The sequence below is a fragment of the Callospermophilus lateralis genome, chromosome 3 (assembly GCF_048772815.1).
Source record: "Callospermophilus lateralis isolate mCalLat2 chromosome 3, mCalLat2.hap1, whole genome shotgun sequence".
Lineage (NCBI taxonomy): Eukaryota > Metazoa > Chordata > Mammalia > Rodentia > Sciuridae > Callospermophilus > Callospermophilus lateralis.
Genome location: NC_135307.1, coordinates 69,416,157 through 69,437,847, shown reverse-complemented (window position 1 = coordinate 69,437,847; position 21,691 = coordinate 69,416,157). Strand labels below are relative to the sequence as shown.

Below are 21,691 nucleotides of genomic sequence, written 5' to 3'. Positions count from 1 at the left end.
AAATAAAAAGAAAGAAAGAAAAAGTCTTAGCTCTTTATAGCATCTAGCAGTTCTCCAAAAGACCTTTGATTCAAATTTAAAAGCAAATGTCTGATGTGAAAATCTGTGCTATTTTAGGACTTTGAAGCACAACATAAAAGAATATCACTTTGTTGAATAGTTTGGGTCCAGGCAGGTGTTCTACAGCAGAAGTTTTCATTTAGCAACAAAATGCCTTTTTTCCAAGTGAAATATCTTACAGAATCCAAATTCTATAGAATTTCTCCACTTTGCCTTGTTGGGTGTATTGGGCCAGATATTTCCCTTTATGTACATTATAGGATATTTAGTAGCTTCCCTGGTCTCTCCCAACCAGTTGCTAGCCGCACACCTTGCTCTCCTGAGTTGTGACAACTAAATATGGCTCCAGACATTGCAAAGTCTTGCATTTTCCCCCTGGGCGGCGGGGAGAAATCACCCCTGGTCAACAAACAATGCAATAAAGTCTATGATTCTAGATTTTAAAAAAGAAGGAAGCCATGTGTTGACAGTGGGATTACTCTTCTCCTTGAGAACTCTGCCCAGGGTTCCTACTGGTGATATGTGGAGCTTTGGGCTACACAGATGCACTATCCCAGAGAGGGATAGCTTGCAGTTTTTAAAACTTGGGATATAGAGACTATTATAAACACAGCAAAAAGGCTAATTAGACCCACACAGATTTTGAAACCATATGCACACTAAACGTATATGTATGGTTATGCACATATACTGTATATACTTGGATTTGTATATTAGGGCAAAGGAGGAGGGTGTTGCCTGTCTCCTTAGGCACTGGGCTTTGGATACCACAGTTAGGCCTGTTTTTCCAGAGATGCCAACCACAGGCTAAGTGATACAGTTGGCCCTTGCTGCACAAAAGCCCATCTTCCATGAGGCTCAGCAGAACTGGCCTTGCTCACTGGGGGCTTCCAGGGTGGGCTAGAGCTTGTGGCCTCTTTTAACCAGACTCTAACTGGTTCCCAGTTTGGACGAGGGTCGTTCCAAAATCATTGGTTGGATTTTTGTGCTGTGTAAGTAGTGTGTGCTTTTGTGCATCTGTGCTCCAACAGCTGCTCTGCTTCTTCCAAAGCCTGGTGCTAGCTCCTCTCTCCTACCAATCAGCATCCATTGTGGGGGAACTCTGGGAGCTTGGCTCATGGCATTCCACTTTTTCCTCTTCTAATGGAGGATGATGAAAATATTGTTGAGACCTCTCCCACAGACAGAAACTGAATCTTGCAAAAATCAAAAACAATACCACTAAGTAAGCCACTAGCTTGAGGAGAGATGCATAGGCTCAGGGAAGTAGAGAAGGGAGGAGGGAGGGAAATTGGCTGCCTGAAGGTCTTGACTTCAGTGTGTCTTCCCAGTGGACTCCTTCTAACAGCGTTAGCTGCTCAACAGGTGAAAGGCAGCATTCAATCAGTGGAAAACCTGTGTCTAGCTTAAGGATGCTCCTCTCAAAAGATTTGTTTGGCATTGGTGAAGTTTTCTTGGCCCATACAGTAATGTTTTATTTTCCCTAAAGATCACATGGCAGCTACAGTTAGCTTTGGGAACAAAGGAATGAGCAAAACTCATTTTTATCTATATGATCATCTGTGGGTTTCAACAGTGTGGAGAAACCCACTCCTGGAAAGGCTTCACTTAACATTCCTGGAAAAGGCTGAGAGCTCACCACAGTCCCTTGTCACCCACCTCACTCCCATCTCCACCATGCAGACTGCAGGAGAGGATCTCAGGTGGATGACTTAGGTCAGAACTTGGGTAAAGGACATGCATCTCCCCAGTTCCCTGTGGCCCGTGATGGGGGAGGTTACTTTGAGAATGAAACAAAACCTTGCTCAAGATTTGCAATTATTTGATTTACTCAAATCTCTGCTGTGGATTATTGCTATCAGGTAAGTACACAAACCATTGGACTGAAAACGAGGATCAACAAAAGTTACCACTGGTAACACTGTTTTATGGTAGACGTTATCTGGTGGATGGTTTTATGAGTGACCCAGGCATGTGATCGGTTTGTTGCAAAAGAAGTGGAGTTCCTCGGGTGCTTCTGTCCTCTATGGTTCCCCAATGACTGCATTTCCTAAATTCTGCATATTGGTCCCCTTTTGTATCAAAATATGCAACTATTTTTGGGTACAAAAGCTAAACACTATAAAATTAAAAGGCTTCAATTGCTAGAAGTTGCAGGAATTATTCCTACACTTATACCTTATTATGTATAAATTGTAAATGTATTCATTTATTTTATTATCATAAATCAGCCTGGTAACCCAGGCTGTCTCTTGACCTTATCTTGACAAAACTTAGGGAACTGATAAGATTGCTGCCTTCTATACAACTCTCAATGCCTTCCTGTGACCTGTGAAGGAAGGCCTATATTTACTTCCTGTCCTGGTCTGCTATTGTCTTATTTGAAATTGTACTTACCATTCTGACATATTTACTGTGGTTTAGCAATAGTAAACATTGTAAATAACTCATGGGTACCTGAATATGGCAAACTTGTTCATACTGCTTCTTTCTAATTCATTGAAGCACAATTTCATCCACCCATTCTTTCACTCTGCATACCTGCTAGGTGCCCTCAGTCCCCTACTCCCATTCTAAGCAGGTAGATGTGATGCTGTGGTAAGAGCTTTGGTCTCTCTGCTGTGGGAGTTATCAAGAAGGTAATTAAACCCTGACTTCAAGGAATATGAGGCTTTGCCAAATAGGTCCTTTTAGTGGCAGATGGGGTGAGAGTTGGGAGAGGAAGACAGAGACTAGAGCAGGAGTGGACTCCAGGCCAGGTGAGGAGGGATGAGTGATAAGTTTTGGTAGTGGGCAGGGCCAACTGGAGGTGTCCAGTTTTGCTGACTTTGCCTAAGGCTTGATGTCTGCCATTCAGTGGTTGTTTTTGTTTTGTTTTGGTTTTTGGTTTTTGGTGCTGGGGATTAAACCCAGGGCCTTGTGTATACAAGGCAAACACTCTACCAAGTGAGCTATATCCCCAGCCTTCTCTGTGGTTTTAAGTAGGTGCGTGGTAGAGTGTGGCTCTCTGGGGCATTTCCTATCCCCTTGGTACTCTGCTGCTTGGGCTTTAGTTCAATTCAGGCATCCCCTCTCTGCATGTGCTTCAGATTACTAGGCACCACGGGGGCTCCTTCCTCTGTCTTCTCACACGCTGGACATGTACAATAGTGATAAAGCAACAATTGCTTTGTATTTTATCTGTTTATTTACTTGTGTATTCTTCCCTTTGGACCACTGGTGCTCAGGGTTTAAAATGCAGATTCTTGGTTCCTACACTAGTTATTCTGACTCAGTTTGGGATAAAGTTTGGAAATCTCTGTTTTGTAACAAGCAGAAGTCTCTGTGATAGGCTGTGAGCTTATTGAAGGTCTTAGTTTTACAAATGCATGTAGACATACACACTTTCTCTTTTTCATGCTTACATTGGTGTTTTCTAGCAGAGTTCCTGGTACAAATTTGCTGTGCTACAAATGTTTGCATGAAATTGCCCAAATTTATGCACCAAAGTGTGTCACAGCATGAGTTAAATCTTATAGATGATTCTAAGGCCAATCCCTCTCACAGCATCACTATGTCACAGTTGCCCCTTGAGATGGCCTTGGAGAAGCAGGCAGTCCCATTGAACCACAGCATCCTAGAGAATTGGGAACAAGAGATTTCAAACTTGTATTTTATAATTTTCAGCAGCACTTAGGAATAATCCACAAGGGCACTGCTAATGAATGTTAAACACTCATTATAATAGATCTCGGGAGAACACAAATTGTAAACTCTAGCTCTGAATTCCAAGAAAATTTGTATTGACTTCAGGGCAAAAGACAAATATACCCAGGGCACAAGCAATTGTGCAGGATTGTGACGGTCACCTGGAGCCCTGTGCACAGAAGAGAATCGGGATGTGCCCTGACTGCCCAGGGAAGGGAGAGAGCACCTTTGGCTGGATAGGTCTGCAGATGCCTTTGGGTGGGGAAGCACTTTGCTGGGAAGGTGAGAAGCCATTCTAGGTGAGAGTGACGTGAGCAGAGCCTTGGCAGGAGGCAGGGTATGAGTGGCAAGGACACCAGTTTGATGGGAACACGAGTTTGTGCAGGGGGCGATAATTGTTATCTAGTGGGAGATGCTGGAGCAGGTGTCTCCCCACCCCTTGGGAGGGAGGTAAAATAAAAGATTGGAAAACACTATAGTTGAAGATATATGGCACATTTGACAATTTAAGTCTTGACCTCAGAACCATTTAATTAACTAAGGTCACAAATTTTTCCATCTAAGATAATAAGATAATAAGCCACACACTCCTCTTTCTGGAGAGCCCATACTAAACTTGACTTCAGGTCAGTGGAAGGCAGTCCAAGATGCAACCTGGGACGGTTTCCTTTGGTCTTTTCATTTGAAAGAATGTTTACATGTCCTTGCCTGTTCCGTGCATACGCACTGCCAAGCTGTCACAGCGCCTGTTGTGCAATGTGTTTGCCACCACCTCCAATGAAAACAAGAAGAAAGTCAGAACTGTGACTTTCTTAATTATTAATCCAAAACAAAGTTACTCTAGACACACGATCTAGAGTAAAACTGTCATTGCTGAAGCGAGACTCGGCTTCTTCACGAGTCTGGGCAAACAGTGTCGGCAAGAATGTTTGCATGAGAGTTGTCACTTCTTAATAACCCCGTGATCCAGGGTATCTTCTTTTTCATGGTGCGTGGCAATTTTGCCCCAAGGAAGTCCAAGAGGTCTTATGTGAATATTCCTGTTTTGTTTAGTTTGTCACAAATCCTGGAAAAAGAAAGCCTTCTGTTGTTTACGTAGTTTTAAGTGGAAAGCTACATTTTAAAATAGTTTCGGTTCAGAATCTCTTACCTACAGTGACAGTGTGAAGCCTCGTCCCCCATCTTTGTATTCACATAGGAATTTTGTCACACAACTACAAGAAAATGTGGAAAGTTCTGTTTGAGGAAATTTGACTCTTTCATCTCTCATGAGTTAGGGCTTCAGGAATGTGGTTTTCTAAAGTGGATTAGAAAGAGTTTGTGGTGGGGAATAGCTGAAAGCAGCAGAGGCTTTCTCTGGAAGTCCCACTCTATTACCGGGTTTATGCCAGAGGCTGAGAAGAGCTAACCTACCTTTCTTCTGATTTGAGGAAAGGTTGTTTGACATCTGATCCACTTTATTTCTATGTCTGGGTGGAACTTTAACTTCACCCTTCAGCACCAGAAATGTCTTGCTTGGGGTTCTTAGTTTAGAAAAATGAAAAACTTTTATATCTTTCAATTGTAGAAAATATTCCTAATTTGATTCTGAGATTCAATCATTGCTCTATAAAACTTTCTATATATATATATAAAATTTCTAACTAGCCCTTTCCATCTTTAAAATACTCTTTTTGGAGGAGGCAAAGTAAAACTTTCAGTAATTATAGTTTTGTATTGTTTTATTTTTTTTCTCACTTAGATGGTTTAAGAACTTCTGAATACCCTAGTTTACTTCTCATTATCCTGTATTCCAGGTTCAAGGGCAAAGGTTAAATATAAATTCTTATAGAAAGCAAAATTAATTAATTAAAAAAAAAAGAAAGCAAAATTAAAGCGAGAGGGAATTATCTTCTAATTGTCTTAGAGCTCCTATAGTGTTACACGAGTTTCCAGTTCATAAGGGGAATAGAAGGAAACACAAAAAACTGCATTCCTTACAAATCAAGTCAAACTGGCTCCTACCATCCCATTCAACCCAAATACGAAACTGAGAAAAAGTAGACTTGGAGGCCAGAAAGAGGACAGGCATCTTTAGGCCTCTTTGTTCAGAATGACTATGTTAACATCAAGGAATGAATTTGTAAGTCTCCAGCTCAGATCGAAACCTATAGAATTGAGTTTATTCTGTTTTTCAAGGACAAATGGTGAATGTTTACAAATGCTTCACACTCACTGGAAGAGGCATATGTTTCTTTTCTCAACAGGAAAACGTTGCTAAATTCTTTGAACAAAAAAAAAGTTATACAAGACAGTCATGGCTTAAGTGAAAGACAAACAACTCATTTTGTTTACAAGGAGCAAAAGATTTGAACAGACATTGTCTCAAAAGAAGAAATATGAATACCCAGTAAGCACAGGAGAGCGAGCTCTAGGTTTTTAGGAATTAGAGAAATGCAAATTCAGACCACAGTGAAATATCCTAGTCCTGGCTGCCTTGAACAGGACCGGCAATGTTAAATGGTGAGACTGCAGAGCGCTAGGAGTTTTCATGTTATTGGTGAAAGCACAATATTTTGTACTATTGTACAACCACTGTGAAAAATGGTCTAGCAGTTTCTTACAGAACTAAATGATCCAGCTATTCTCTTCTTATGTTTAGTTAAATACCTATCTCCTTGAATGGAAAATTGTCAATCATGGCATTTCTCCCCCTTTTTTGCTTAGATGGTTTTAGTACTGATGGGTAAAAGAATGGAAAATTTGGGATATTTTCCTTAGAATGGTCCAGAGAGGACATGTAGAGAAGAGAATATCATCCTATCATTCCTCTCAGTTCTTTAGTGAATGATGCATGTTATGTATGCATGTTTTAATTTCATTGGTTATTATTATCTTGTGGTAGTCGGGATTAAATGCAGGGGTTCTGTACCACTGAGCTACATCCCTGTCTCTTTTAATTTTTTTCATTTTAAGACAGGGTTTTGCTAAATTGTTGAGGCTGGCCTTGAACTTGCAATCTTCCTGCCTTGGCCGCCCCATAACTGGACTTACAGGCATACATCACCACACTTGGCTATTTTAAAGCTATGCCATTAAATATATACAAATATAATACTGTTATGGTCTGCAGTAGAACAAACCTTTCATTATTATGTTACCATAGCTACTCATTTCTAGTAATACTGTTTCTCCTCTAATGAGTTTTATCTGACAGTAATGTTGTTACTCTGCATTTCTTTTGACCAGTGTTTTCTTTGTATCTTCTTTCATGCTTTTAATTTGTTTAATCTTTTCTGTGTTTTAGATATGTATCTTATAAATAGCAAGCAGATTTCCTTTTTCAAAAGTTGATTTGAGATTCTCCCCACCTGACTCAAGCTACCTATTTCACTCCCTACCCACCTCTAGTTTGTAAAACACAGCCTTTTTCAAGTGGTTATACCTGGAACTTTAACATGTCTGTGTAATGAAGTTAGCTACCACTTTACCTCCTACTGAGCAATATAAGAATCTAGAATGCTTTTAACTCTTCCTGGTCACATTCTTCCTGGCATGTGTGCAATTGTTTGATAGCTTTTTTTTACTATTATTATAATAAACCTTTAGATTAAAACTCAAATATCCAGACTTTTGTTACTATGGTGTGTTGAGCTGGTATCAAAAAATGCCACAGAAGATGAAGTCATTTTTCACTTCTTTTGTTGTTGTTGTTGTTGGGGGAGGGTGTACCAAGGATTGAACTCAGGGGCACTCAACCACTGAGCCACATTCCTAGACCTTTTTATATTTTATTCTGAGACAGGGTCTCACTGAGTTGCTTAAAGCCTTGTAAATTGTTGAAGCTGGCTTTGAACTCACAATCCTCCTGTCTCCACCTCCCAAGCCCCTGGGATGACAGGAGTGTGCCACAGCACCTGGCCATTTTTTTCACTTCTTTTCCAGCTATTTGTTTATTCATATGTGTGTGTGTGTGTGCATGGTATGTATCATCTACTTTTTTCTAGAAAAGCATAAACTCAAGGCTAGGGCTGAGTTAGTATGGAAATAGAGGAAGAACCCTTTGAATGGACTTTAAGAGAATCCATTTGGGGGCTGGGGATGTGGCTCAAGCGGTAGCGCGCTCGCCTGGCATGCGTGAGGCCCAGGTTCGATCCTCAGCACCACATACAAACAAAGATGTTGTGTCCGCCAAAAACTGAAAAAAAAAAAAGAGAGAATCCATTTGTCCTTGATCAGTGAGTAGAATGTGCTCTTTTTGGTAAAAGGGGGATAACAACAATGGATCAAAGAGGAGGAATTCATTGCAAGTCCAAAAGTCTACTTTCATTAGAGGTTCAATCCCTGTCATTATCAAACCTTGTTTATACTGCTTTTTTGATTTTTTTTTTTTTTTTTTTTTGTACCAGGGATTGAATCCAGGAGCACTCAACTACGGAGTCATATCCCAGACCATTTTATTTTGAGATAGGATCTCAAATAATAAGTTGCTTAGGGCCTCACTGAGATGCTGAGGCTGGCTTTGAACTTGAAATCCTCCTTCCTCAGCCTCCCGAGCTGCTGGGATTATATGTGTGCGCTGCTGTGCCCAGCTACACTGTTTGATTTTAAAGAAAATCAAACAAGCTTAATTTATTCATCTCTTTTAAATATTATTTTGTTTCTATTTAAGGCATCATGAGCTTGTCCAAAAACACAAACAAAAATACCAACCTGGCAGCCATTATATATGTTCTGAGTTAGTTTCTGACAGGAAGTGTTCATATAATATAAATAAAATTTGATTAAAGCAGCTGTCTTTTTGCCATTTTTTTAATATACAAAAACAATCAACAAAAAGTAACAGAGGATGCAAGCCCTTATGCTAGTGCTACAGGAAATTTGGTGTGTGATAAAGGTATTTTTTTACCTTCTGTATTGGGTTTTGAATTCATCTTTGCAGTGAGTAGCAGGGCAGCAGTTTTAAAAATGCTGGTGAACCAGCCACAGAAGGGAGCTGGCCTTGCTTCATTCCAACTATGCGATTGAGAGGGAAATGGTTGGGAATCATGCTCCTTGTGGCTCAGATCTTGCAAGGTTTTTTCAGAATCATAAACCCAGAGCTTCAGAGCTCAAAAGGGACCTTAGAAATCTACTAGTGGAAAAAAAAAAAAGAAAGGGAAATGGAATAAGCCAAACTAAAAGGCAGGATTCTGTTAGTACTCAGCAGGAAACACATGTTTATCTGGAAAAGATTTTGGTTGGACAGGTTGTTTGTATAAGATTTTTTTTTTTTTTTTTTTAAGTGAGGAAGGAAGACCAACCTGGGCTTGGGAAATGGGTTGGGGGAGGAGAGAGCAGTCCCTATGCTTGAAGTGAATGAGAAAAACACACAGATTTCCAAGGGAAGCTTGATTTCCATGGGAGAACCTGCTCATACTATTGGATCTCTTTGAAATTATGATGTGTGCTCATTTTGTAAGATATGCTGATTAAACGGTAACTTCACTATTAGTGCTAAGAATAGAAGCAGTAACTTTAAAAGGACATGGAAAGATGTTTATCATACATGGTTCGAAAAGCTGCACACAGAATATAACACCATTGATTTATAACTGTGTCTGTATAGCGTGTATGTTTGGCATGTTTACCAAGCTATTCAGGGATTATTTTATAGTAAGATTTAAGGTGATTTTTAAAAGGAAAATTTTCTTCATAGTCTTTTGTGTCATTTGCATTTTCCATATATTTTTATAAACAAGGACAAAGACAGAAGAGGAAAAAGAGAGATCTCATATATTGTCTGTGCTTTCAATCAACATCACAATAGCCACATTGTCCTCTTAACATTACAGGTTTAAAGGTGTCAGGAGAACAGGGACTCCTGAATAGGGCATTTTCTCCCTGGATCAATTTAGTAATCATGGATATAAAATTTTTTTCCCCAGATAGTTAGACAAGACTTACATTTTAAAGCATATAAAACCAAGATGCATGATCTAACTTAAGCTTAGAGCTCAGAGTGATGTTTTGAGATATTTTCCCAATGAGATGACTGAGGATAATCACAAGGATGTACCCCCAAGTGGTCCAATCCAAATTTGATGGAATAGGAGCTCTTTTCCCATCATCCTGAAACCTTGTGGGGATGTTTCACTGAGGAATGTTTAATTTTCCCTTTTTAAAAAGTGAAGGATGAAGAAGTGGCAGTTGGAAGTCTATTTATGGATGTAATCAGTCAAGGAAAATGAAATACTTGTAGAATCACAGCAAGCAGGTAGAAATTTTTAACATTTTTGCAGAAGGGAACTGTAGGATTTTTACAATGAATGATAGAGAATGGGAGGGAATTTCTGTCATTAAATTAAGTGTGAAGAAAAGAGATCATTATTGTAAAAATGTTCTGCTTAAATTTTATTCCACAAAGAGCTTCAAGAAACTTATAGAAAATATATATGGCAGTAGAATATAAATAAGAAATCAGGACCAGGGTAAGTATCAATGTGATAGTGTAGCAGATATGGATGCTTCACCCATATTTCCTCTCAGGCCATAAAACAAGGCTATAAATGCTGGGGAATTAGTGCCCTACTTCCCCTACAGCCACCACCAGCTGATGGTGAGTGGGAGCTTGAGGGTAAAGATCTACTTTCTTCCTCCCCTGATTTTATTCCACCAACTCCTTGAAATCCCCAAAGGGGTTGAGCATTGGTTATCCACACTGGAGACCTGTCCAGTGATATATTTTTGTGGGTTTCCTTTCCTTCTCTCTCTTACTTCTGTAACTTTTTGTTGCTTCAGGGAATTATTTCCCAAATAAATTTTGTAGCTAACTCTTGATATCTGTGGAGGATTGGTTCTAAGATCCCCCATGGATACCAACATCCATGGACACTCAATTCCTTATGTAAAAATGGCATAATATTTGCATGTAACCAACACATCTCTTCCTGTGGGCTTTAAATAATCTCTATATTACTTATAATACCTAATATAATGCAAATGCTATGTAAATAGCAGTCATGTAGTTTAGGGGATAATGACAACCAAAAAAGTCTGTGCATGTTCAGAACAGATGCTTTTCTGTTTCTTTCAAATAGTTTAATCTGAGTTCTGTTTGAATCTATGGATGTAGAATCTACCGACTCAGAGTGCTCACTTTACTTGCAACTGAAGTGCTTGTCTCAAACTCTGCTCCTGGGGGAATCTAACGATGACAGGTGTAGATGGAATTTAACAGGATGCTCAGTGAGAGAAGAAGGATTGATCGGAAGATGTATCTTAGGATTTTTGTCTGGATGACTCCAAGGACAGTGGTCTTATTATGAAGGAGGAAGAGTGGGTCAAGGATGTGGGAAAAGGGGTCCAGTCCATCAAATATGAAATTCTAGATAATTTGGGGAATTGTTGAAGGGATGCTGGGAAACTACTTAGTAATAAGTTTAGTAGCTAGAAGCCAGAGCTGGAGCTGTGAATTTAGGAGTTGTCAATGTTAAGGCAATTGTTGGAATTCAAGAGAATATATGAGTCTCTGAAAAGATGAATGGATATCCAGAAAGACCTGGAGGATGGTGTGCAGAGAATCTCTGGACAAATGCATGTTTAAAAATTGGGTGAAGCTGGGTGTGGTGGCACATACCTATAATCCCAGCAGCTTGGGAGGCTGAGGCAGGAGGATTATAAGTTCAAAGCCAGCCTCAACAAATTGGCAAGGTCCTAAGGCAACTCAGCAAGACCCTATCTCTAAATAATGTATTAAAAAAAGAGCTATCATTATAGCTCACTGGTTAAGCACCACTGGTGCAGAAAGGAAAAAAAAAAAAGATTGTGTGGAAGGTAAGGGCCACTGGAGAAAAAGAAATTGTAGAGTGAGGGGAACCAGATGCTATGGCTGGAGCCCAGGCTCCTTTCTTCAGGATCTGATATGGGGAGAGTGGAGTTTGTACAGATCCCAGAGGTGAAGTCAGGGCCCTGTTCTCCTAGAAGTGTGGCAAGAGGCTTTTCCTATGGCCCCTGATGGAACTTTGGTGTCGTAATGGCAGGGAAGGCTGCAGAGATGGGAGAACAGGCTCAACTGAGTCCTACCCCAGACAGTCAAAATGGTCACAAATCGTCTTCCTTCTCTCCTCTTGCCAGTGACAGCAGTCTATCGGCTCACAACATGATAGGCGCATGTAGGTGGTGCTTCATCAGAAGCCAAAGCTTGCAGAGCACCTCTTTATACCTTCTGTAGAGCTGGATCTCAGAATATGCAAGTCTAATCCTCTACCTGAATTTGGAAATTACTATGAGTCATATAGTTAAGCTCCTTCCAAAAAACATAGATGGTTCTCTGCTACTCAGTATCCTGGGGGGGGGGGGGGGCGTTGCTGCCATTTGTAAATCGTAAAACCTTCAGTGCCATCCTGATTACTGGTGCCTGCTTGAAATCCTGGAACCTGGTCTCCATCCTAGTTTGCCAAGTTCTTCCTCCTCTCTCCAACTGCTCATATCAGTCCCTTTATGAAGGTTTATGGAATCAATCAGAGGCCTAGATGTGTAATTCTGTGATTTCTTCTTCACACTACATCTAGTAAATGCTCCCATCGCTGGTGGGGTGTGCTTGTCATAAAGACTCGTTTATTTTATGGGTTTGCTTGATACATATTCTGGTCTTTCTCTGTTTATATCATTGTCTCAAACAGGGATCACCCATGTTTACATTTATTTTTTCGCACATTCTTCATGCCAACAGCTCTGTGATCAGATGGTGGGTTTATTCTGTGTGTTTGATCATGGTAAGCAAAATTCTCTTGCATTAACTCATAACCTTTCAGAGTTGTATTTTGGAGGCATAAATAAGCATAATACTTTCTGGTTCTTTCTGGACTAGTATCATTTCCTTAACTCTGTGATTTTCCTGTTTATTTTTCTCACAGTTGTTCCTTCTCATGTGCAACAAATGATAAAACAACTATCTCAGGAAGAAGAAAAAAAGACATTTGATAGTATTACTCGGTAGTGCAGTAATAATACTGAGTCTGGCGTCCCCAATTATATTATCAGCTGCCTGACCTCACTGAACCTTCCTGTTAGTTTCTGTTTCCAGAAAATATATTACTTTCCAGGGATGGCAGGAGACCCAGAGAATCTAATTGCGAGTCATTGCACTAATAAAGGATGCAATGTGGTATGGCATTACCCAGAGAGTCCTGGGATAAATGCAAGAATGGAAGAGCCCCAGGCTGGTCATGGCCCTGGTTAGCTAGATGAATCTTGGATATGTCATTCCACTTCTCTAAGTATTGATTTCCTAGGTAGTCATTCTTCTTCCAGACTATTAGACACTAAATTAAAAATTCTTTCTGTTTCTAGAACTGCATGGCAATGTGAGGTAAGGGTTTTAACAACAATTGTAATAGGTAACAGTTAATACCTGGCAGATACTTTTCCAATTGTGATACATTTATTAACTCATGAGTCCTCCAAATGGCCCTATGAAGGACATACTCTTCTTGTTCTACAGATGAGGAAACTGAAGCATAGGACATTGAGCAACTTGCCCAAGTCACCCAGATTATAAGGGAGAGAAGGAAGATTCCCACCCGGGCTTCGGATCCCAATGCCTCAACCACTGCACTCTCCCACCCTGCCTGTGGTTAGAAAGGCCGTTGGTCTTTCTCTGTACAACTCTTTATAAAGACAAGCCACAGAGCAGGCCAAACCACAGTGCTATTAGGCAAATTCAGCTTCACAGAGTTAAATTGTATTTTACATGGAATCAAAGTTATTTCCTTTATGCATTTTATATCAGTAATTCTGGAAATGAAATGCCAACCCACAAATTTTCTGTCTCTGATTTAATTTGCCTACTATGATTTGAAAATAAGGAACTATGATCCATGTTATTGTCCCACATCGGAATGTTTCAAATACCTGTTTCTGCTGCTGGAATATAAAACCTTAAATTTGGATAGTCAGAACAAAAGACTAACAAGGGTGAAGTATTTGTTGTTTATTGAGATAAAATTAAAACAGTATTACAGGGGTTTCAGAGATACAGTCATCTTTCACAAAACCTCATATGGCAACACATTTTAGTCTAGTACTTTTGCGTGTGAAAACTTACCCTGGGGTAGTTTGGTGACTCTAGTCACTTGGCATTCTAAAGTTCTCAAAATCAGCGTGTGGGATGACAAAGTTTTATGAAATAGAATTTTAGTTAAGAACAGTTAATCTTCACTATATTCTGTAGAGTTACTCTGCACCTTGTCAATGGGATGGCTTGTCATAACCAACTCCGGGAGAGACATGGGGCTGCAGGGCTGCTGACCTCTGGAGACTGGAATGTGAATTCCCCTGTTGGGACACAGCCAGCTTCCTATTTACTTAGAGACATGGGGCTCCCCTGGAGCCAAGCAGAAGTTGTGATGCAAGTTTTGGCTGCAAAGCATGTCAGGGTTGCCTGACGTGTTCAGTTAAAATGTGATCTGAAAGATTTCTCAAAGCCCTAGTTGGTTGAAGGCACAACAGGATTAAATATTCTTTTATCGTCCTTTTAACTGAGTCCTAAGTAAACAGGAGGCCAGTGCAATGAGGAGGCGCCCTCTGCGTTCCGTGTCAGTCTGTAGGTGGTGAACAGTGCATGGGGAGAGCTCTCTCTTCCTGCCCATGGTGTCAGTCAAGAAAACAGTGACAAGGAGAGCCAGTGGGGACTGTTTTTTTTTTTTTTTAATGTGACTAAATGTCTTGCAAATTCCTAGGAGTGTGTGACTGTGTTCATGAGTGTGTGTGTTTGCTTTTTAAACACAATGAGGCACATGTGCAAAAGAATGAAGAAGAAGAAAAAGTCAAGTTTAGAGACTGTGGCTATGTGGGGGTGCGTGGGAGGCACCTAGGGCAGAGGTGAAGGAGAGAAAGGTGGCCTACAGGGTGGGGGGTGGGGTAAGAGGAAGGACTGAAGGGGCACTCCCAGGCTTTGTGGAACAGGTTAGAAGCATTTCACCTGGTTTAGGATTTGGAGATGGTGCTTGGTCCCTGAGGCAGATAGGCTGAAGATCAGTCTGTCTTCATTAAGTGGAAAACAAAGGAAGGGAAGAGTTTTCCAGGAAGGGCCAAAGGCAGGAGTGAAGGTGTCAAGATGTGAACAGCATGGTGGACAGCTACAAGAAGATCTTTCTAAATCCTTATGGCTAGAAGGAATCAGCTGGAAAATTCACAGGTTGCGATTCCGCTGTGGCAATAGCTACTGAGTAAAAAAAAAAAAAGGATTCAATTAATGAAATATTAAAAATGCAAGAGAGCTGACCTTTCAGCCAATCTTTATAGTATTAAAGGATTAAATAAGTAAGTTCTTGGTAATTAGAGCCCCAGGGAGAATTTAATTTGCATCTAGGTATGATGAGTGTTTAGTAATTCAATACCAAACTTGCTTTGGTCAGTATTAAAGCTGGGTCTCACTCAGGCTGGTGATGAGTTAGGTTAGCTATTGGGTAATACCTAATGTTATCACTTGCCAACCAATGAGTATTAAAATCTGCTCACTTTGGGCTTACTAAATGAGTTCTGAAGGTGTCATGGAGGAGGCCAGCATACTATGGTGACTTCTATGCTTTTGTGACTTTTGTCCAAAATTTTAGGAACCTGTCGGGAGTATTCATTATGACACTATCCTCATTGGGCTGAGGACAGGGATATAGTTTATGTTCTTAAGACATACAGGAAACCTGAGAATGAAGGTAATTAGATAGCTTGCCACCGATTGCACACACCCCGAACACAAAGTGAGGCAGGTATAATTTCAACTATGCTAGAGCCTCTGAAGACATTGTTTCCTTAGCCAAATTTATTTGGCTGTTTCTGAATTTTATTCTCTGGAATTTTTAATGTAGACCCTACTTGTATGTGTAAGAGAGACAGGATCTTGCTGTATTGCCCAGTCTGGCCTCAAACTAGTGGACTCAACCAGTCCTCCCATCTCAGCCTCCAGAATACTGAGGACTACAGGTGTGCCATTGTGCCCTGCTGATCCTGCTTTTTACTGGTAGAAGAATGTAGCGTTTGACACCTGGATTGCATTTACATTCCTGTTTACTGGTGTTTTTATAGAAACAAAAAGTTGATTGCTGAATGAAAGGAAATGTACTTTTAAAACTTTGACAGATATATTGTCAAATTGGCCTCCAAAAATTATTCCTGAAATAGCTACAGTTTTTTTTTTTTTTTTTAAAGGTGCCTGGTTTTGTGCTATGTACTTTGAATGTGTTACTTCATTTGGTCCTTGGAAAAACTTCAGGAGAACAGCATCCCACCCCCCACCCCCGCTTAGTTTGTAGGTGGGAATCCTGAGGTTTGGTAAGGAAAATAGCCACTGGGGCCCAGTCAGGACTGCAGCCCAGTTATATTCCTACCAACCCTGGTCAAAATAGACACTTTAGCAATTCTTATAATATTTGTTAATTTTAGAGGTAGCAGATGACTTGGGTTTTTTTATAGATATTTTTTAGTTGTAGATGAACACAATACCTTTATTTTATTTAATTATTTTTATGTGGTGCTGGGGATCAAACCCAGTGCCTCACCCAGTGCCTCCAACCCAAGTGCTCTACTGCTGAGCTCCAGCTCCAGCCTCAGCTCCTGGTTCTTAAGCGTCCATCTTGGATGGGATTGGAGGTGTTGGCCTGTGTGTTGGCTCTTGGTGTTTATGGTCTTATGAATTTTTCTTCATATTTTTTGTCCCATTTTTCCTGGATTGTTCACTAATTTTTTTTTTAACGATTTCTACACATTATAAATAGTAACCTTTTCTCACACTTTGCCAATCCTTTTTCCACCTACTTGATTCTTTCAGCTTTCTGCTTTGGGTCTTTTGCCCAAATGGAACTTTAAATTTATTAAGTTGCAAATCTGTGAGTCTATAGGCTTTAGACTTTTGTTATCCTTATCCCATTCTAGGAGTATAATATTTTTTTCTGTGTTTTCTTCATTTTCTATAATCTCCTCCCTAACTTGTATTTGAGATTATTCTAGAAATTGAGTACAAAGTCATAGCCAAAGAGGAAGAATAAGTTCTGGTGTTTTGTGGCACAGGGGATAATTATAATTAATGATGTTGTACCACATAACTCGAGATGGGTAGAGGAGAGGATTTTTTAATGCCCTCTTCATAAATAAATGGTAAATGTTTGAAATGATGGATGACCTTGAGTGTCCTAAGTTGATAAATTCAGTGTATAAATGTACTGAAATATTGCGCTTACCCTTTAAAGTTGTACAATTATGTCAATTAAAAAAAAGAAAAAAATATATTTCTTCCAGACTTTATAAGCAAATTATTCTTACATGATTCTTAAATCTCCTTTTTTATATTATTGATTTACTTAAAAGTATTATCAAAGATGTAAGTTTTGATTTATTAATCATAAGTCTCTGCCAACATTGGAAAAATTCTAGTATAACAATATAGAAGACATAATTTACTATCTTGATAAGGTTACACAGTTTCCAGACTCTTCAGATTAGAAGCCACTATTTTTAAAGGTGAGATTAGGAAATTTTGGACTGCCCAAAGTTGCTCTCTATCAGTCCAGGGTAACAGAGGTGGTTCTGTACCAACGGCTCTGGGACACAGCTCTTGTAGCCTGTGCCGTGGGCAGTTCCCTTGTTCAGTTTGTGAGGACACCAGAAGTAAAGGGGAAAAAACCATAAGAAACTGCTTCACATACCAGCCATTACACTCCAAAGAGAAACATAAGGACCCAGACATCTAGGCTGAGTCTGGGAGGCCGTGTTGCTGCCCACAGGGGAGCCTAGGATCCTTGGGAAACTCATGGTCTGGGCTGGGGGATTGGCCCTGAATAGCCAGTTATCATCAGGCACTGGGATCTCACATAGGTCTAACCTCAAAATGGAAGGGTCCTCAGGTTTAAGAAAAGTTAGGTGTTTTTTCAAGATGTTTTGAATTTTGAAGGAACAAAAAACTGGGGAAGTATTGGAACTTGAGACTTTCTCATATATTAAGTTTTTCTTTCATATCTTAAGTTTCTCTTTCATTTTTTACTTTTTACCTTTATTTTAATATGCAGCCACTCTCCAGAGAGACCGAATCTTCAAACATTTTACCAGGAAGCGCCAAAGGGCTATGCGAAGGCGGGTCCACCAGATCAACGGACACAAGTTTATGGCCACATACCTGAGGCAGCCCACCTACTGCTCTCACTGCAGAGAGTTCATCTGGTGAGAGAGCCCCTGGCTTCCCCCTCCTAAGACCCTCTCTCTATCAGAGGCTCCCTTTGGTTCTGTGTGATATCAGGAGAAAACATGATTGTTAAGAACTATTTTCAGGGTCTGATTTTTGCCTCCTCTTCCAATATGTTGACTGAGTAATTTTGAACCCCATTATCAAGAAAAAAAGGAAAGATCTCAATAATTTCTAGATCCAAGTTTTAGATATTATTTCTTTTTCCAATTATTTTAGTAAAAGTGCCAATGAACTGGTCAAAAGGCATAAATTAAAGAAAGAAGCTAGTGGGTCAATACAGAGATAATCAATAAATTAGGTAATTAGCCTGGGAGAAAAAAAATCAATGGTATTGATCTTAAGATGGCATGAATCATATGATGTGTTATGGGAATTAATTGTTGCAAGGAAACTAAATACCCAGTAGTCTTCAGCCTCATGGTATGTAGTGGAAGGTAATGGCCTGAAGTGATACTATACTGTCATCTAATCCCAGGCTATTAGGGACTAACATAATTCAAATAAATTCTGAAGATTCCAGGCAGTATCTTTCAATTCATTAAACTATAACATAATATAAATTTAAACAGTGGTTATCTTCAGTTAGAGACAAAATTAAGGATGCTTGCTATATTTGGAAAGAGAATAAAGAAACACCCCCCACCCACTCATCCCCACCCCCACCCCCACACGGGTGAATTTATATACACAGGATCTCAGTAGGAGAGAGAGGTCATGAGAGGAGGTCTGTTAGTGGTACAGACTTTAATAATTGTATTTAATGAAGGCAGAAACACTTAATGCAGAGTAATTTCTGAATATTGATCAATTATTTTGCACTTTGATTTTGTGATTACTTTGGATTTCTTCCTTTTAGCAGTGAGAACCCAGGATTACTTAGTGTTTCTGGCATTTTTAATCAAGAATAGAGTTTGAGGTCCTAAATGGGCTATTGCTATAAAGCTTACAAACTTAAGTTGTAACATTTATAATCTTCAGGAAAAAAATCATATTATGATTTCCATTGAAAAAATTAGTATCTATGGCGTCTTTGAGCCACGTTCCCTTCTGAAGAGTCTGCCCTCTGTAGTTAGCCACAGTCCCAGCCCCCCCCTCTCTGGGTTGCCCAGCTGCTTTTTATTTCATGTCACACCATTCTCTTCCCTCTTTTGTGTGACCTGCCTGGTCCCTTCGGCTTTGGTGGTAATGACCTCTGAACTCAACTAATGTTCATAATAGAAACTTACTTGATAATACCACTGAATTTTTCCCCCAAGGGAACATTAACTCCTCAACCAGCCTTAAAACCTATGACAAATGCACATACTCACACATATTCTTTCTCACTTAAAATGTTGGTTTATTTTGTGTGTGTGTTTAATAGTATGAACTCTGACATTGAATCTTATCACCATCTGGGTATATGAACTTAAGTTATATAACCCACCACTGTCTCCTCGTGGGCAAAACAGAGACAATGATTTTATTTTATTTACATAATAAACTTTTGCATAGTACTTAAAGTTTAAGGCACTTTAAACATTTTAACAACTTGTTCTATCTTTGTGATAAACCTGGGAAGTAGATATTTTTATCATTATTCCCCTATATACATGGGAAAACTTTGGCTCAACAGAGTTAACAACTTGCTCTAAGTCACAGCATCTGGCTTTGGAGCATGTGCTCTTAACCATCTTATTATGTGTGCTACCTCCAGTGGATTTCAGGAAGATTAAATGAGATAGTAGCCACTTGGCCCAGGGCCTGATAGGTTTTGTAAAACATGGTCTTTGTTAATGAGAATGAGGATATCATCATCATCATCACCCAGATAATGTATCAGGGAGAGACAAATCCAAAGTCCTCAGGAAGGGCATATAGTAGCAGCACTTCTGCCCCCCTGTGGACTCCAGGGGTGATGTGGGCACAGGGAAGAGGGAACTGTCCTGGACTCATTGTGTCCTTCTGTATGTCTACTTCCTGTCTGATCATCTTTCTGTGTATGTGAGGCAGTAAGGTGGTGGAGGAGCTGTTTGGTGAGGCTCAGTTGTGGTGGGCTCAAAAAGCTCATCATCTTTGCCTCTTCCCTGAAATTGTGTTTTCATAAAGAACTGGAGGATGAAACTTATTTTCTTTGAAGGACTGTAATTATAAGAGGTTATTGCTGAAATGTTTGACTAATGATGATTTCTTTCTCTATTGTTTTGAACAGGGGAGTATTTGGGAAACAGGGTTATCAATGCCAAGGTAAGAACACATTTTTAAAAAATCATGTTTAATCTTGTTCCTATGTTAAAAAATGATTGATAAGAGAAAACAGGATACGTTCCATTAATATTGTGATTAATAACTATAGGTCAAAGGAGACCCCTGTATAGTTATAACTCCTTAGTTTTGGTTAGATCTTGGCTGCATTTTAGACAGTGTAGAGGGGATGTTTTTATTTCTAAAGCCAGAATACCCGGTTAAGTTTCATTGTTTAAAGTTTTGTCTGTGCAATAACAAGAAAGTACTAAAAAGTATTGCTGTTTTGTGAGCACAACCTTGAATGTCGAAGATAAAGTTTTGTTTTTCACATTCAATTGTCACTAAGGTTGAGAAGTAGCACAATACTGTCTTCATTTAGTCTGCTTAGGGAATAGAAAGCTATTATCCAATTTTTTTTAAATTTTCTGATTTAAAAACAATAAGAGAAATGTTCAAAATTAAGCTATTAATGATCTTGTGTTACTACACAGTAAATTTATTTTGCTTTTCACAATTCTAAGATAAAATCCATTTGCTAGTGTTCCAGTTGAGGTGGGATGAAATGAAAGTCCCTGTTCTCAAGTGGTCTAGCTGGGTGGGATCAGCCTTGGCCTATGCTTGGGTCTCCCTTACCACTGGTTTCTTTATCACCCCATGGTTCACACCTACAGCACTCGTTCTTTTGATTTTCACTGTGCAGATGATTGACAAACTAACACTACATATCCTACAGTGGGAATCTATGTGTAAATGAGAAAATCTCACCCTCTCTTCTGCAGGTGAATTAAAACATTATTTTCCTTAGAAAAACTGAATAAGATTTAGTGGATCTAACTTTGATTTTGATATGTATGAAAAATTCCGTTGACTTTTCAAAGTTAGAGAAAACTGAATATGTAATCAATACAACAGTAATAATTGACTTAGATGCTATCAATTCAGTCCTCAATGAGAAGGTAGTCCACAAGCCAGGTTAGTATCATTCTTTTGCCTGGTCTCCCCAGCACAGGATGTATAGTGATACTCATCTCACACATACCAAGATCAGTTGAGCAACTCTGAATAGACAAAACTATAGTTTCGAGTGTAAAGGATGTGATTTAGAATATCTATCTTGTTACTTTCTTTTTTTTTTTTTTTTTGGTTTATAGTGCAAGGATATTTGGTGGCTATTTTCAGTGGGTCACCTGCTAACAGCAGGAAAGAACATTAGTCAGGAGACATGAGGGATAGTTCTTTGTTCACATCTTGCTGAGGTACATAAGAGCAGTGCTTAGTTGGAGAGAGGTGTACCATGCTAACACCCTTCAGAAGCAAAGCAGACTTTAGAGCAAGGAAAATTATTGGGGATAATGTGATATAATAATAATGGGGTCAGTTCTCCAAAAAGACATAACAGTGCTTAACATCCACATATTGTTATACACATATATGTAACATATAGGCCTCAAAATATATGAGATTAAAAACTGATAGAAACCAGGCCCAGTGGTGCATGCCTGTAATCCCAGTGCCTTGGGA

At 39.5% G+C, this 21,691-nt stretch overlaps 1 protein-coding gene across 1 annotated transcript in view; it reads left to right on the top strand.

The window, feature by feature from the left end:
- The window catches only part of Prkch (protein kinase C eta), a 215,070-nt gene that overhangs the window by 92,489 nt on the left and 100,890 nt on the right, over positions 1-21,691 (top strand). Inside the window, exons 3-4 of the mRNA XM_076848338.2 lie at positions 17,769-17,919; positions 20,136-20,170. Coding sequence (XP_076704453.1) covers positions 17,769-17,919; positions 20,136-20,170 — 186 coding nt within the window. The remainder of the gene's footprint in view (positions 1-17,768; positions 17,920-20,135; positions 20,171-21,691) is intronic.